The sequence below is a fragment of the Cucurbita maxima genome, unplaced genomic scaffold (assembly GCF_002738345.1).
Source record: "Cucurbita maxima cultivar Rimu unplaced genomic scaffold, Cmax_1.0 Cma_Scf00014, whole genome shotgun sequence".
In the NCBI taxonomy this organism is placed as follows: Eukaryota; Viridiplantae; Streptophyta; class Magnoliopsida; order Cucurbitales; family Cucurbitaceae; genus Cucurbita; species Cucurbita maxima.
Genome location: NW_019272030.1, coordinates 3,788,166 through 3,805,076, shown reverse-complemented (window position 1 = coordinate 3,805,076; position 16,911 = coordinate 3,788,166). Strand labels below are relative to the sequence as shown.

Genomic DNA, 16,911 nt, shown 5'->3' with positions numbered 1-16,911 from the left:
TATGGTATTTTGACGCTGGTGTTATGGTGTTATGGCGGTGGCTGAAGTTGCTCTTTTGGCATGGGGTTGGTCTTTTGACGGTCTCGAATCTTTTCTTGAGTTCCATTGGGGACAAGTGATTAAGTTTAGGGCTTGGGTTTTTCATTCGGGCCTTCTTGAAGATGGAGGAATTTGACGAGATAAGAATTTTGATGCTTGTTTCCGCGATGATAACCTTAGGTCTTGCCGTGTCTTTGCTGAAGCTATCGTGTCGTATGGATGGATGGGATGCACAGAGTGTTCTGCCACTGAAGTCTTCAGTGAAGATCCCTCCCACTGGATCATCATGATGTTGGTCTTTGCTCTTTTGGCATGGTGTTGGTCTTTGCTTTGGCGGACGCAAATATGGGCATGGAGTAGGCGTGGCATTGGCGGCCCAAATATGGGCGTGGCATTGGCGGCCCAAATATGGGCATGGAGTTGGCGTGGCATTGGCGGCCCAAATATGGGCGTGGCATTGGCGGCCCAAATATGGGCATGGAGTTGGCGTGGCATTGGCGGCCCAAGTATGGGCATGGAGTTCGGCTTGGTATTGGCGGCGCAAATACGCGGGTTGGCGGGTGTAAATGAGACAATATGGTATGCGAAGTTTAAAATCAGCCCAGGCACCCTACTTGTAACAGACCAAATTTGCACCTCATCATCTATGTTTCATGTTTGCAACAGACCAAATTTGACATGTTTGCAACGGACCAAATTTGCACCTCATTAACATCACTGTTTGAAGTGTGAGACCAAATTTGACATGTTTGCAACGGACTAAATTTGCACCTCCTTGGCATCACTTATTGAAGTGTGTGAAATGTGTGATTATGGTGATGGTGAATCACAAGAATGCATTGGAATGATCCTCGTATTTATATAATATTAGCTTGTAAGAATGTATATCGGTAGGGGAGCCTTCTGCCTTAGGGGAAGCACCTGCGCTAGTAGTAGTGGAAGTGAGAATGTCGGCTTGAGTAACGTAAGGGCGAGGCGAGAATGTCGGCTTGAGTAACGTAAGGACGAGGCGGAGGCGAGAATGTCGGCTTGAGTAACGTAAGGACGAGGCGGAGGCGAGAATGTCGGCTTGAGTAACGTAAGGACGAGGCGGAGGCGAGAATGTCGGCTTGAGTAACGTAAACATTGGTGAGAACTCAATGCCCTGAAAACCTGCAAGGTTCGTCTATGTAGGGTGAGTCAAGGCCAGGCCAAAAGGCGTAGACAACAGGTCAACAGGTGAATATTCTTGTACTTGTTGGTCTCGAAGGACAAAGGAAGTTAGGTTAGCCGAAAGTATCGATTCAAGGTGTGGTCTCATTGTGGTAGTCTGATCTAATACAAATCTCAAACTTATAAAACTAACTCAATACTAACCCAAACTTTTAATAATACAAAATTAAACTTTTAATAATATAAAATTAAATACAAAACTAAATATAAAATTAAACTTTTAATAATACAAAACTAACATAATACTAATCCAAATATCTTTATGTGCTAACCCATATCATGTGTATCACTCAATACTAACCCAAATATCTATCATTTTATTTAAAAATTAATTTTTGTTTGATTTAGTCTATTTTTATTCGTGAAAGTAGAATAGATTATATAAGTTTAAAACTCCAATTTTATGGAATAATTAAATAAGTGCATTCTATATAATTATTCTGTATAATTTTTGGTTGAATCAAATTAATATATATTGTATTACACATAAATGAATATAATTAAAAAATATATATATATATATATATATATATATATATATATATATATATATTAGTATTTTATTTTAAAGAATAATGTATTATATTAAGTATGTGCAGTAGTAGAGCTGTAGAATAGTGTCTTATTGGTGTGTTCATCCTCTCTAAGCTGAAAAGTTCATTTCATAAAACAATAGATAGCTCTTTTGATAATGGAGTCAGTTTTCGGTGGTCATGTTGTATTCTTTCCATTCATGCCAAAAGCCACACCGTTCCTCTTCTTCACCTCATCCACCTCCTCTGCCGCTTCCCCCACCTCTCCTTGACCCTCTTCACCACCGCCAACCGTCCCTTCATCTACATTGACTGCAAGGTTCGTTCACGGAGGGTGAGTCAGGGCCTAAGATCATAAAGGCGTAGTCGATATTCCTATACTCCCCTCGTTGCTCTCAAAAGACGGAGGAAGCCAGGTTATATAATTCAAGGACACAAGTTGTACCTGAAGATGGGATGGAGGAGACTAGGTTATATCAATTCAAGGACACAAGTTATACGAACGTGAAGCAATTGATGGTGGTCTAGTTTCCTTTTTTTTTGGACCTAGTTCATATTTTTCATCTATTGAACTAAATTAATAACATATTGAATTAAATTAATAATTGAAATAAAATTGTTTTAAAACAAAAATATTATACAATAAAAATAAAAATAAAAATATAATAGTCAAACAATATATTAATAATTGAATTAAATAAAAATTTTGATTTTGTTAAAATTTCAACTGGTTTTCATGTTTAAAAGTTTTATCTCAGTTTATTAAAAATAAATATAATATTTGGTCTGGTCTGGTAAAAAAAATATGGATTGATTTGATTTGTAATAATAATAGTTAATTATTATTATTATTATTTTCTTTTTTCTCCCTTTTAAAAAATTGTGTAAACAGGATCCATATTTTTTTTATGGACAATATGATACATTTTTTTAAATTGTCTTTTTAATTGGACAAGATCACGTGGAAGTATTTAGTCCATTTATTTTTTAAATTTTTATTTTTAAAATATATATAGATTTCTACAATTCAAGAATATTTAAAATTTTTATTTTTAAAAAATATATAAATTCCTACTATGGTCAAGATTAATGAGACCAGCATTTCATATTTTAAGCGGTAGGTAGTGACGGAAGACATTTGATATTTTAAGCGGTAGTAGTGACGGAAGACAGCACCACCAGACATTATTAACAACCCTTTATATTTTTTTGTTTTTATTCTATTTACACGTGACAACCACAAATCTTCCAATTTTAAAAAAACTGGTAAATGTCACTGATCAATTACGTATGATCATTACGCTTCAACCGGGTTATTCTATTCCACCTCTTAGAAAGAAAAGAACTTAAATCAAAATACTTAATAGCATGGCGACACATAAATACAAAACTTATACTCCGAGCACACGCAATGGAGTCGTAGACAGTCAAGTAAAATCCAATCCACGAAATAATTTGATATATGGACAGCATCATTGTGGTAAAGGTCGTAATGCCAGAGGAATCATTACCGCAGGGCATAGAAGGGGAGGTCATAAGCGTCTATACCGTAAAATCGATTTTCGACAGACAGTCAGTTGAATTGATCATGGTGTTCTGCTTCAAAAAAATCCATCACATCAAAATCAATTTATAATTATAATTTTTTTATCGGGTTATTTTTCAGTTTAAAAAATCCATCACATTAAAATCAATTTATAATTATAATTTTTTTATTGTGTTATTTTTCAGTCTGTGTGTTTAAAAAATCCATCACATTAAAATCAATTTATAATTATAATTTTTTTATTGTGTTATTTTCGTGTTTAAAAAATTTACAAATTTCCCATAAATTTAGCCTTTTTTGGGAGAAGTTAATTATATAAATTTCAAACTTCAATTAATAATTAAATAAAGTTTATCTCTTCTCCCAAGTCATTCCTATTTACAATTTTTTTTCGGAACACTTAAAACCAAATCAAATTAATATTTTTGTTAGTATTTTATTTTAAAAAATAATGTATTGTATTAGATAAAAGAATAATGTATTGTATTACATAAATTAGTATAATTTAAGATATATATATATGGAAAATAGTGTGGGCATTTTATCAAATTATTAGGTTTACCATTCATCAACTCTTATTTAAAATGGAGTAATGAATTTTCATTTATTTTATAGATTTTTTTTTTCTACTCCTATTTTCCTAATTCAAAAATCACTTTTTTTGAAGAGTTAATTATTGATATTTGTAATTTATCCTTTATATAACTGTGCTGAGCATTGTTGCATTTCATATCTAAAATTGATTATGGGGTCAGTTTTCCAGTCCGGTAACGTTGTCTTCTTTCCATTCATGGCAAAAGGCCACACCGTTCCTCTTCTTCACCTCATCCACCTCCTCCGCCGCCGCTTCCCCCACCTCTCCGTGACCCTCTTCACCACCGCCGCCAACCGTCCCTTCATCTCCCAGTTCCTCCTGGACTCCGACACCGATTCCATCTCCATCATCAACCTCTCTTTTCCCCAAAATGTCCCCGGCCTCCCCGCCGGAGTGGAATCCACCGACACCCTCCCTTCAATCACCCTCTTCCCTGACCTTTGGGCCGCCACAGAGCTGATGCAACCCGAATTCGAAAAACAACTTCAAGCCTTATCTGATCCGGTCACTTTCTTAATCTCCGACATGTTCCTCTGGTGGACTGTCGAGTCTGCTTCCAAATTCGGCATTCCCCGAATCAACTTTAGCGGTATGTCAAATTTCAACCACGCTATCGTATCCTCCATATATCAAAACGCACTCTTTGATGGAGTTAAGTCCTCTGACGAGCTGATTACCGTCACCGATTTTCCATGGGTGAAATTTGTCCTCGATGACCTCGATGAAGTTTTCTGGCACGCAGACCGTCGGACGTGCCTCCACTTTCAATTGATAACGAAGTCAGTCCACGCAGCAACAAATAGCTACGGGTTGATTGTGAATAGCTTTTATGAGCTGGAGCCGACGTTCTGCGATTATTCAAGTGACGGGGGAATGGGAATGACTTGGAATATTGGACCACTTTGTTTGGCCCAGACTTCCACCCAAAAACTTCAAACTCACCAACCAAACAAAACCGGCACGTGGCTCGAATGGTTGGAGGCAAAACTGAGGCGAGGAGAGCCGGTGTTGTACGTGGCGTTCGGTTCACAGGCGGAGATTTCGAGTGAACAAATGAAGGAGATAGAGATTGGGTTGGAGGAATCCGAAGTGAGCTTTTTGTGGGCAAGAAAAGATGAGGAAATAGGAGATGGGTTTGAAGAGAGGGTGAAAGAGAGGGGGATTGTGGTGAGGGAATGGGTGGATCAATGGGAGGTGTTAAACCATGAGAGCGTTAAAGGGTTTTTGAGTCACTGTGGTTGGAACTCAGTGGTGGAGAGTTTGAGCTGTGGAGTGCCGGTTCTTGCTTTTCCGTTAGTGGCGGATCAAGCTTTGAACGCGAGGATGGTGGTGGAGGAGTTGAGGGCTGGGATGAGAACTGTGGAGTGTGGAGGGTTGGTGAAGGGGTTTGTGAAAGGGAAGGGCTTACAGAGATTGGTTAGAGAGTTAATGGAGGGAGAGAAGGGGAAGGAGGTGAGGAAGAGAGCAATGGAGATTTCAGCGATGGCGAAGAAAGCCATGGCGGAGAATGGGTCGTCGTGGAGGGATTTAGAACAACTGGTTCACAAGATGTGCAGCAACCAATTACCATTCCCGCACACGGTTTTGGCAGCACCCAGTGGAGATGGAATAAATAATGTTCATTAAATATTTCTCACCAACTATGTATTAAATGAAAATAATGGGGCACGTGTCCCCTTTCACTCCATCATGGATCCGTCTCGGTCACAGATACACCCCCAAACTTTATGACATTGCATTAGAAAAAGATACCTTTCATAAGAAAAAAAAATATTTGTTAAGTGGGTCAACCACTATTGTACCATCATGTAAGTAAATTCTAAAAAAGTTCGAGAGCAGGATGATAGAGTTAAAAGTGATTCAAAGTGTCGTATTTTTTTTAGGAATCTAGAGGAGTGGAGTTTCGATTGAGAAGAGATTGTTCTCGAGTTCCATAGGCCTTAGAGAAAACTCTATGTCCATGTAATTTACTAATTAAAAAAATAATCATGAATTTATAAATAAGTATGTACCAGTCATTTTAGAGAAATCAAAAGTAAAATCACTTTCAAAGTGAATATAATACCTGGTTGGTTCCTAACAAAGAGGTTCCTAACAAAGACAAAGAAACAAATTGCAGAAAGATTAAAATGAAAAAATTGAATTGAGATTCAAAGAGTATAGCAGAGCAGGCGCAATACAATTGCTTATACCGCAGAAAACCATTCAATTCGTTTGTCTGCCTGCTTCGAAATCGCCAAACCTCAATTAATGTCAATCCCTAATCTGAAACTTTGAAAATTGAGCAAATATTTTTCAAACATTATTTTAGCTTTGAATTTCAAGATAATGACACGCCAGACCAAACCAACCCAAAACCCTTTTTTCTATAAGCTTGAACAAGAGATACTTCCGAGGAGGAAGAAGAAGAAGAAGAAGAAGAAGAAAATTGAAGAAAAATGACATTTGCAGAACTATTTACCCGTGTTGGATCGATAATTGGCAGTTTGGTGTTCGTCTGGGCATTATTTCAGCAGTATTTCCCAGTTGAGCTTCGTGCCTGTTTCGAGAAATATTCTCATAGATTTGTCAGTTTCTTTTATCCCTTCGTTCAAATCACCTTCAATGAGTTCACAGGCGAAGGTTTCACCCGCAGTGAAGCCTACATCGCCATTCAAAATTACCTCTCCAGAAACTCCTCGTCGCAAGCCAAACGCCTCAAGGCTGATTCCATGAAGAACAACCAGTCTCTGGTGCTCACCATGGACGACCACGAAGAAATTGCAGAACAATACGAAGGGGTAAAGCTATGGTGGTCTTCAGGGAGAAATATTTCCAAGTCCCAGACGATTTCATTCCACCCAGCGACAGAGGATAAACGGTTTTTTATGCTCACTTTCCATAGAAGGCACAGAGATTTCATCATCGGTCAGTATTTGAACCATGTACTCAAAGAGGGGAAGGCGATTAAGGTCAAGAACAGGCAACGGAAACTTTTCACGAACCAAGACGCCCAATGGAGCCACGTTGTGTTCGAACATCCAGCAACGTTCCGGACATTGGCGATGAAGCCAGAAAAGAAGAAGGAGATAATGGAAGACCTAATCGCGTTCAGCCAGGCGGAGGAATTTTACAAAGAAATCGGTAGGGCTTGGAAAAGGGGATACCTCCTGTACGGTCCACCAGGAACTGGAAAATCAACGATGATAGCCGCGATGGCGAATCTCTTAGGGTACGATATTTACGACCTGGAATTAACTTCCGTCAGAAACAACATCGAATTGAGACGATTACTAACCGAAATTTCAAGCAAAGCCGTGGTAGTAATCGAGGACATTGATTGTTCCCTCGATCTAACAGGCCAGAGAACGAACAAAAACGACAGAGGACGAACAGAGATAGACAAGGATCCAATGAAAAGAATGATCATGAAAGAAATTAACGATAAAAACCCTAGCGAGGTGACACTTTCGGGGCTTTTGAACTTCATAGACGGACTCTGGTCGGCATGTGGAGGAGAAAGACTGATCGTCTTCACGACAAACTACATCGAAAAACTTGATCCGGCGCTTATTCGGAAAGGGAGAATGGACAAGCATATAGAAATGTCGTTCTGCGGATTTGAAGCGTTCAAAGTACTGGCAAAGAATTACCTGAAAATTGAATCACATCCGCTGTTTCCGAACATTGAGAAACTCATCGGCAAAACGAGAATAACTCCGGCGGATGTGGCAGAGCATTTGATGCCGAAGGCAGTTTCTGGTGACCCTAGAGATTGCCTGGAGAGTCTGATGGAAGCTCTAGAAGGGCTGAAAGAAGAAGAAGAAGAAGAAGAGAGAGTGAAAACAGAGCAAATACAGAAAAACGAGGAACAGAGTAAATATGCTAAAGAAGATTAGTTAAAATCTTTCGTCGGTAAAATAAGAATAAATAGTTCTTAAATATTATAATATCAGCTGATTATATGTATGTTTTAGAATTATTTTTAATAAACTTCTTATTACACATGCTAAACTCATATTCAAATATATATATATTTTAGTAGAAAATTCATATCCAAATTAATGCAAAGCACAATATTAAAATAATAAATATGTACTATATTTTTATTAAAAAAATTAAAAATAAAAATACATATTAAATGAGATGTCTGACTTTTATTTTTGTAATAACTATGAATCCTAAAAAGATGGATAATTAAATCTTTGAAATTAATTTTTAAATTTAATTTAAAATAAGGTCAAATTAATAAAGCTATCATTAACCATTCAAGAAAAAAATGGAAAGAATACTTTTAACTTCCAAAAATATTTTAAAATACTTTTAGTCAAAACTTTTCAGAAAATATATTTATTATTACACGTTTTCAAAAAATACTCATCAATTTACAAAAGTAACATTATAAAGTTTGGAAATAACGTGGACATAAAAATAAATTAAAAATTTTAATTTAAAATAAAAGAGGGATTATTTTTTATTAAAAATTATTATTTTTTAAATGTTTTAAATATTTAAAAAATAAAAGGTAAAAATTAGGGGTATTTTTGAAATTGGAAAGATGGCAGGTTAAAATGTTAAAATATTAAATATTTGAATGCGGTAAAATTTTGGGTAGAAAATACGGAGTTTGAAACGGCTTCCGAGAAACAGCCCACTGGTTCTCATCTCTCATTCGTTGTCTTCACAGTTGAATTTTCGTAATAAATTCAAATCCATTTATTTATTTTATTTTTCTTTCCCTTCTCGTACACGGAAGAACCCTCGAGTTGAATCTTTTCTTCTTCATTTCTCCCATTTGATTCCGGAGAAACGATTATGGATTCCCGACGGTTCCTCGGATTTTCTCTCTTCTTTCTGTCCGTCTCTACTGGCTTCGCTCGCTTGCCGGAAACGCACAAGAAATTGTACGATCCTTTTCGTGTTCTTCTCGCTCTTCATTTTTTATTTCACGAATCTTCTGACGTATGGTTTTGGATTCAATGTTTTCGAATATCAGAAGTGGATCTGTGCTTGAATTGAAGAGGGATTCGCCACGGCTCATTTTCGATCCAACACGAGTCACTCAGCTCTCCTGGCAACCCAGGTATTCTGTCTCCCTCTCTTATGCGATCGAATGCGATGTTCATTTACTTTCTCAGAAGGAAAGCAAATCCTTCTTAACACTTTCAAACCTCAATTTCCTTCGTTTAGTTTTTAATATTATACTCAATTGGCGATGTGTTTGTTTATATTCTTATGAAAAGTGCAAATCTACAGGGCATTTTTGTATAAGGGATTTTTAACTGATCAGGAATGTGATCATCTAATCGATCTGGTAAGTGACTTATGGAACGGTATGTTTGTTTTAATTTAGATTTTTCAATAATGTGGTAATTCTATGGGTTTGTTTGATTTTATTATTTTCGGGAATAGGCCAAGGATAAATTAGAGAAGTCAATGGTAGCAGATAATGAGTCTGGTAAGAGTGTAAGTAGTGAAGTCCGAACGAGTTCTGGCATGTTCCTCCGGAAGGCCCAGGTGCGTCAGTTTATTTGAATCATCCTTTTTGTGTTGGACTTTTTAGATTTATATTATTCTTTGCAAATTACAGCGCCTGGATCCTTATAATGTCTTGACTTTTTGTACTTATTTGTATGTTATCTTATGTAAAAGATTGATACCTATGTTATCTTATGTAAAAGATCGAGGATCACGGAAGATCCTTGTAGAATTAGGTGAGAAGGAGAAGTGTAGATGTCAATATATGGAATTACGAATGTATTATCCAGTATCTTGGTATCGATAAACATTCTAAGAAAAAAAAAATTCTTAGGAAAACTGTGAACTTGTATAAATAATTTGACTGTGAGTAATATCTGTTTAAGATAGAGATATATGTCTGAATATAAATGACCCAATTTGTTTGCCTAATGGAGTCTAGTCGTTGCCCAAATGTAGTTTGACCTATGCCGTGTGTTGGGGGTGTTGTTTTGAGGAGAATTATCTGCATCCCTGCTCATTAAGGCGTTGTCAGCAGTATCCTTTGTTTATATATCATGAGGAAGTATCCATCTGCTCTCTCTCCTGTCCATGCTGTTGGTGTTCGATGTTGAAGTTAATGACATTTTTCTTCCTTTGAAATGGGTGCATAATCTTGATATTTATTTCCCCCCACTTTTCCTCAAATATGATTTAGTGGGGCGCAATCATGGACAAAACCTGCAAATCTCAATTTAGAAGAGTCGTAGGGTGACAATCTAGTGTTCGAGGACATGGTTTCTGTTTGTCTTTATAGAACATGGTTTCCTTCGTGAATAAAACATAAGTAAAAGATATATTGAGGTTTCAAGTCTATACACCTAGTGAAATGACCAGAAGAGCTATACCAAATTGTTATATTCTTAAATATAGAATGGTTGTTTTAATGCCTATGCACCGCTAGTTGGTAAGTTACGACCCATTACTAATTCTACCACCAAGTTTAAAGAAACATGGATGACAAGAAGTAAAGATTAAGTTGATTCTATTAGTGATAATATTGATCAATGATATTGAAAATGACTGTTGGATCATGCTTGCAAATCGCCTTGAAGCTTAATTATAATGTATATGCTTTATTTTGTGCTTTGAAGGATGAAATTGTTGCTGGCATTGAGGCCAGGATTTCTGCATGGACATTCCTTCCAGTAGGTATATTTGTTATATGCTCCTTGTCATTGACGTACTTTTTTGTTATTCAGATATAAAGCTATTACAATCACTTACGTTTCTTTCTTGAAACTCCGATGTTAAAATCAGAAAATGGAGAGTCCATTCAAATTCTTCACTATGAAAACGGCCAAAAGTATGAACCACATTTTGATTTTTTTCACGACAAGGTGAATCAGGAGCTAGGTGGCCACCGAATAGCCACAGTCTTGATGTATCTATCCAATGTTGAAAAGGGTGGAGAAACCATCTTTCCAAATTCAGCGGTATGGCAGTGGCTCTGCCACTTCAATATGCCTTTGTTTTTCGAGAAAAACAGAATTATATTTTCTTTTTGTAGCCAACTGTGACAACGTTGTCTTCTGCAGTTTGAATCTCAAGAAAAGGATGACAGCTGGTCTGATTGTGCTCGAAAGGGTTATGCAGGTAGATATTTGTTATCGACTCATTTTTATGAGTATATATCACGAGTAATTAATGTATTATGTTACATTTTCAATTTATAAAAGGCCATGGATGGCCTATCTATCATTGCTAGACCTTTCCTGAAAGTATCTTTCTTGAACATGATCTTCCTTTCTGGTCTTTGAGAAAGGGTACTCGTGGCTATGTATCTTATGGGGAGCCAACTTGATTTGACCCTTTGTTATGACTGCATCATTGATTCGTCATTATAGCCTGGTTTTTAAAAAAATTGCTCGTCCGATTAGTTTGAAATGTTTGCAGAAATTGTTGTTTCTTGACTTTTTCGTTGCTCCTATTTTTGTTGTCCTTGTATCTTAGCTTCTGGGATTGATATTGTACACCACTTATGGTTCTACAACATGCCTGCTCAATTGTAGTTAAAGCGCAGAAGGGTGATGCATTGCTTTTCTTCAGCCTCCATCTCGATGCAACAACAGATAAAAGAAGCTTGCACGGTAGTTGCCCTGTGATCGAGGGCGAGAAATGGTCTGCAACCAAGTGGATTCATGTGAGATCCTTCGATAAGGCAACTCGGACAAGTAGTCAGGACTGTGTGGATGAGAACAAAAATTGCCCTTCATGGGCAAAAAGGGGTGAGTGCCAAAAGAACCCTACTTATATGGTGGGTTCTGAAGGTGCAGTAGGATACTGTAGGAAGAGTTGCAAAGCGTGTTAAACTTAACCTATAGGAGTATGTCCACGTCTCTCTCTCTCTCTCTCTCTCTCTCTCTCTTTCACCCGTTTTGCAGAGCTGAGTGTTGATTCTCTGATGGTTATGTATATAACATCGGGCAGTAACTGGGTATACGATACAAGTGGATATTACATATCTTTGATTAAACCTTGTAGTAGCAATTAGCCAAGTGTTTCATTTGGTAATCCAGACTCTGATGAGAAAATTTTCTCTTGATGCTATTGGAACTTTACAAATGATATATTTTTTCGCTTCTTGAATGAAATAACCTTTTAGGATTTTACAATGGATTCTTTTATTTGACACTTCAAAAAATTTATAATTTTATTAGACATAAAATTGAAACACTATGATTATATTGGACAAAAGAAACTATTGTATTGTATTGGCTTGTGTTGCCTTCAAGGCATGGTCAGGATAGCCTTGTGTCAAGATGAGAGCTTAGAATCTCTTAGTCAAATTGGGTTAGAGATCTCAAGTTTGAATCTACAAATGAGGATCTTGAGAATGTGAAATCAATTTAAGAATCTACAAGAAATTGTTGCCTATTATAAATTTATGGTTAAATTTTGAAAACTAAATAATTTCTTTTTTGTTTTTGTTTTTTATAGTTGACTAAGAATTTAAATCTTTCCTAAGAAAAGATAAAACATCCTAATTTTAAAACATATTAGTGATTAAACAACTTTAATAATTTGAAAAATTATGTATTCCTTGTGGCACCGGATCTTTTAACTTAAGAACTAACTTTTGCTTCCATAAAAATATATAAAAAAAATATATATATATATATAAAATAGAGCATAATTTTAATTTTATAGTGACAGGTACATTTTTAAAGTCAAACGTTCAGATCTTCATACTTCCCTTAAATTATCCTTACTTGAATTACCAACTCAACAACACTAAAACATGGATCTGACAGAAAAAAACATTTTGGCTGATGCAACCATTGCTTACCATTCTTACCAAATTCAGCGCACTTCAATAACGTGCCCACCACAAGCCAAGACTAATTAACCACAACCCAACAAAATATGTCACTAAAATGTCATTGTATTAGCGATCACTGATAACTGATATAACAAAATTTTACATTAACCTGTATGTAAAATAACTTATAATATCTGAGCTAGATAAGCTATTTTTTTAAAAAGCCCCAAATTAATTTCCACATTGGATATTTTGATGAACAAACAGCATCTAAATCCATGATCAAAACTTGATGTTTGAGGATAGAATTTGCAGATCACAGTCAAAAAGCAAAAGAACGAGAAAAAAGAATGCATTTATGTTTTTGGCAACTTGCTCGGAATTTCAGTTGCTATTGCTGTAACTTTTGACTTGAATTCATCCGATTTGCCCACAGCTTCCAAATCTGTTGACCCACTAGAAATAAGGAATATGGTGCTTCGACCTTTCTTTTTATGGTATTCATCCAATCCGTATAGAGAAGAATTATCTATCCTTAAAAGAATTACCAGGAACGAAAGAATAGTTGTACAAGATCTACAAAACAAATAGCAGAGTATTATACATTATATGCCAAAATGGGTTGGGGTTGCACACTACTACGAACCCCGCTAATCTTCTATTTACTCAACGGCAAAGCGGTTATTTCTGAGTTTTCATATCCAAAACCAACGACGGGTTGATGGTTTCGCACTTAAATGCCTAATGACTGATAATTGGAGTAGTCGATTTCGTTTAGCCGAATGCAACATAAGATGTGTTCCGGCAAGTCTTCTGCCTTGTTTCCCTGTTTGAATATTAGAATACAACATTAACAAATATTTTAGGCAGCTAATAAGAAAGAAATCATATCCTTTCTTCAGAAAGTTACCTGAATTGTCAAGCCAAAATCCAAGATACATAGCTTCAGTCTATCGTTAAGACTTTCAAAACCTTTTCTTGAGATGTAGCTAAATCTGTGGATGTCCAAATCGATTTCCAAGTATTTCTCCCCCTGCAGGATTTGAAACAAGAATGTGATTCTGTAAAGAGTTATGAACGTATCTGACATGGGGACCAGTCATTGTTTGTTGGAAGACGGAACCTTGCCTAGAAAAAAAGTAGGATGAGAGAGATCCGGCGTAAAGAAAGACTAGAATTTAGTGCGGAATTCCTATTAAATTATCAATGACCGACCAATGAGAGGTGTCCGAAAGAAGCTTTAGTTATTCCAATCAAAACCCAAAAGTAATCTAATTATTATTATTATTTAGATCCATGTCTTTCTATTAAAAAAAGACAACTTTCGCAGCCAATTCATACAAAATTTGAAACATTCCTGCGTGCTTTTAGCTTCACAAACACTAAAGTAAGCGCAATAAGAAACAAAGAAAACGAACAAATAAGGGGGAAAAAGTTTCTACAGTTCAAGATTAGATTGGCACGTAAGATTCAGAAGATAAGCACCACCATATCCACTTTCCTTACTAAAAAAAAGAAAAGATTAGATTATATTTTTTCTTTTCAAACTTAATTTTCTTCAAAGATAAGCACGGAAGACCATAGTTTTCTTTTCCATCTAAAAGCCAATAATCTAGCATTAAGAAGGTATTGGCAGTTCAAGTTATATGCGACATACTTATATTGCGATGAGAGTTCATTGTTCGATTTAGTAATGACGCTAACCAATAAAGCTAAAAGGTGTCTATGGCACTAGCGCCAACTATGTAAAACAATCCCTTCCCCACCTTAGCTCAAAACCTAGTTTTTCTTTTTCCTGCTGTAGAAAGGAAAAAATGTAGCAGTAAGTCATACATTGCAGCACCAACCATGTACAAAACATCTTCATAAACAAGAGCAATGCTTACCAAGTAAAACTCATGTTGAGGTCGTGAGAGGACAGGCTTTTCATTATACGCATTCATAAGCTTTTTCTCAGCTGCACTCAAATGAAGGTCCTCCACATTTTCCACTCGGCCCATAATTTTCAATCTTTCCCTGAATGGTACAATGTTATCCATAGGGAAACCTCTAACCCTTTCGACTTCATCGTTAATTAATTTCTGTTAAGGAAAAAAGACCAATACGTCACATAATTTCTTCAAAAAAAATTTCCAATACAAGATCATGAAGGTTGAATACATAAAATTTTCTCTGAAAATATCCAGGAAATATATCTGTATGTAAAAGAGAAAACTGCAGGCATGCAGTTTGAGATAACTTACAGTAAAATGTTCTTGGAAAGAATTTGGAAGTTCCTTTGAATAACTCTCGGATAGCTTAAAGTACATAACCACACTCATTCCTTCACCGTCATTTTCTCCTTGAAAGATTGTAGCAGAGTACAGTGGTACCTAGAACCAATGAAATACATCCAATAACTAAATATAATCTCATCATGTCCAAGGAGTTTAACAAACAGAAACTAGCTACCAACACATATACATGATATGAGGATATAGCGACAGACTGAACACTTATAATTCTTAATAACTATCAGGTACTTGGTAAATGCCGAGGGAAAATTTCTAATGAAATACTCTCAAGCATGGAGGAGGTTTTAGACCAAAACACCAAGCGAGGATAAGGAATAAAAAATATAGATACCTGAACATTTACTACAAGAATAGAAGGGACATCTCCAGCTGGATTTATAGCCGGAAGTTCCACAAAACGGGCAATATGATCAATTTTTCTCTGAGAGACGAAGACATCTGCTCCAATGGGATAATAGGCAGCACAATTTTGAGCAAACTCTTTCTTCTTATCTCTGTCAAGAAAAAAAATAAATAAATAGTGGATTTGGTTATGAATTTAGATTCATGGGTTAGCTGACAACTATTAAACTAAAAATTACAAGATGGTGTGAATAAGTATGATTGAAGGTAACAAACATTACATAGAGTTGCAAACGAGAAAAAACGAGAGCACAGAACAAAAGATAGCAACTGAACGAAGAATAATTAAATCACAAGCAAGTGCATGATTGAAAGTAAACAAATACCCAAATACAATGCAAAAACGAAAAGAAAAAAAAAAACAAAGGAAAAGGAAAAGACAAGGAAATAGCTCCAACGTAATGGGCTCACCTAAAATAGTTCTTCCCTCGGACTTTAAAAACACTGGGGTCAATAGGTGACCAACAATTGGGCATTCTCTTCCCTACTGGACAGTGTGGAACTGAAGTGCCAGCAATTGGTTTTTGTAAAGGTGCCCTCGGTGAAACTGGCCCAAAAGATTAAGACATGTTTTAAACAAGCTTCACCCAGTTTCAAATTTCACAATTGGTGAATATACAATTAAACATTTGGGAATGCACAAGAAAAATTGAGAAATTAGAGGAAGCACTCACATGTCATCGGATCATTGTGTCCTTCCTTTAACTTAAATGAAAGTTTTGAAGATGCTTTTCTCCTTAGATTTGGAGTTCCTTGGTTGATTTGTCTCCTTTTTTCAAGTGAGGGTCCAGCAGCAGCCAGATATGGCAAACAAGTATTTGGAAGAAGGCCGCAGTTATTCCAATCAGCCGCCTCACCTCCTTTACCATTTTCACCCTCTGTGGAAACTTCATCTACAAAAATGGGGGTCAAATCATTTCTGCAATCACTAGATCTCTTAGCAAGAATTGTCGCAGAAGTTTCATTATGTTCCTTATTGTTTCGATGCTTTGGAGATGAAACACTTAATCTTGATGCGAACTCAGAGCCATTTAAAGACAACACATCTGCATTTATTTACAATCACATTAGTGATTTCCTGAATAATTTGGTGCAGCATGACAGCGGCTAGTTATAACAATGAATCCCCTCCTCAATTCCTCTCCCTCCACACACAAGAAGATAGAAATATCTATCGTATCTATAACGGTTCAGTAATCATCAAATTGATATTGATGAAGAAAAATACGCAGGCCTACCATCACGAACGCTATAAAACTCATCATCGAATTCCGAATCAAGGACTGAAGTGGAATCAAACCACGCCGCATCGACACTTCCTCTAGCTAGATCAAATAACATGAAAAAAAGGAAAAACAATGCGAATCAATTAACTTTCCGCAAAAAGAAATTATTATTGTTATCACATAGCTAATACGTGGCAGACTTCTGAAGAACATGCACCAAATCTGATCGCCGGCCTTTTAAAGAATCCAAGATCAGAAAAGTAAAGGAAAAGACAAAGAAAATTAAAAAAAAAAAAAAAAAAAAAA

General features: G+C 36.2%; 4 protein-coding genes across 11 annotated transcripts in view; 3 read left to right on the top strand and 1 right to left on the bottom strand.

Moving 5' to 3' along the window:
* Positions 1-4,040: 4,040 nt before the first annotated feature.
* Positions 4,041-5,612, top strand: LOC111489543 (UDP-glycosyltransferase 90A1-like). The gene has a single exon (XM_023137827.1). The coding sequence runs from the start codon at positions 4,076-4,078 to the stop codon at positions 5,549-5,551; it is 1,476 nt and encodes a 491-aa protein (XP_022993595.1). The 5' UTR covers positions 4,041-4,075; the 3' UTR covers positions 5,552-5,612.
* Positions 5,613-6,077: 465 nt separating this feature from the next.
* LOC111489523 (putative rRNA methyltransferase YlbH) overlaps positions 6,078-16,911 on the top strand; it is a 20,191-nt gene continuing 9,357 nt past the window's right edge. For 2 of the 5 annotated variants that reach the window (XM_023137788.1, XM_023137787.1), the window contains exons 1-3: positions 6,078-7,227; positions 9,338-9,343; positions 15,040-15,048. In XM_023137788.1, the coding sequence (XP_022993556.1) occupies positions 6,364-7,227; positions 9,338-9,343; positions 15,040-15,048 (879 nt within the window). In that variant the 5' untranslated portion in view covers positions 6,078-6,363. Of the gene's footprint in view, positions 7,228-9,337; positions 9,344-15,039; positions 15,052-16,911 lie in introns of all 5 variants that reach the window. The other 3 variants (XM_023137786.1, XM_023137785.1, XM_023137790.1) reach the window with 2 other exon arrangements.
* Positions 8,655-11,990, top strand: LOC111489579 (probable prolyl 4-hydroxylase 7). The gene is made up of 8 exons (XM_023137883.1): positions 8,655-8,808; positions 8,901-8,987; positions 9,161-9,218; positions 9,317-9,421; positions 10,516-10,573; positions 10,682-10,857; positions 10,960-11,017; positions 11,434-11,990. The coding sequence occupies exons 1-8, from the start codon at positions 8,720-8,722 to the stop codon at positions 11,730-11,732; spliced, it is 930 nt and encodes a 309-aa protein (XP_022993651.1). The 5' UTR covers positions 8,655-8,719; the 3' UTR covers positions 11,733-11,990.
* Positions 13,147-16,911, bottom strand: part of LOC111489544 (protein ENHANCED DISEASE RESISTANCE 2-like) — a 4,263-nt gene continuing 498 nt past the window's right edge. The window contains exons 2-9 of one of the 4 annotated variants that reach the window (XM_023137828.1): positions 16,618-16,704; positions 16,054-16,425; positions 15,791-15,926; positions 15,309-15,471; positions 14,927-15,055; positions 14,570-14,764; positions 13,594-13,716; positions 13,147-13,509 (exon numbers count right to left, since the gene is read on the bottom strand). In XM_023137828.1, the coding sequence (XP_022993596.1) occupies positions 13,417-13,509; positions 13,594-13,716; positions 14,570-14,764; positions 14,927-15,055; positions 15,309-15,471; positions 15,791-15,926; positions 16,054-16,425; positions 16,618-16,704 (1,298 nt within the window). In that variant the 3' untranslated portion in view covers positions 13,147-13,416. Of the gene's footprint in view, positions 13,510-13,593; positions 13,812-14,325; positions 14,482-14,569; positions 14,765-14,926; positions 15,056-15,308; positions 15,472-15,790; positions 15,927-16,053; positions 16,426-16,617; positions 16,705-16,911 lie in introns of those variants that run through there. The other 3 variants (XM_023137829.1, XM_023137830.1, XM_023137831.1) reach the window with 3 other exon arrangements.

Bases quoted from the DNA above. Each gene is read 5' to 3' on its own strand.
- LOC111489579 (XM_023137883.1), top strand. From the start codon at position 8,720: ATGGATTCCCGACGGTTCCTCGGATTTTCTCTCTTCTTTCTGTCCGTC. The intron at 9,219-9,316 runs GTAAGTGACTTA...TTTCGGGAATAG, and splicing joins GTGATCATCTAATCGATCTG to GCCAAGGATAAATTAGAGAA. The intron at 9,422-10,515 runs GTGCGTCAGTTT...TGTGCTTTGAAG, and splicing joins TGTTCCTCCGGAAGGCCCAG to GATGAAATTGTTGCTGGCAT.
- LOC111489543 (XM_023137827.1), top strand. From the start codon at position 4,076: ATGGGGTCAGTTTTCCAGTCCGGTAACGTTGTCTTCTTTCCATTCATG.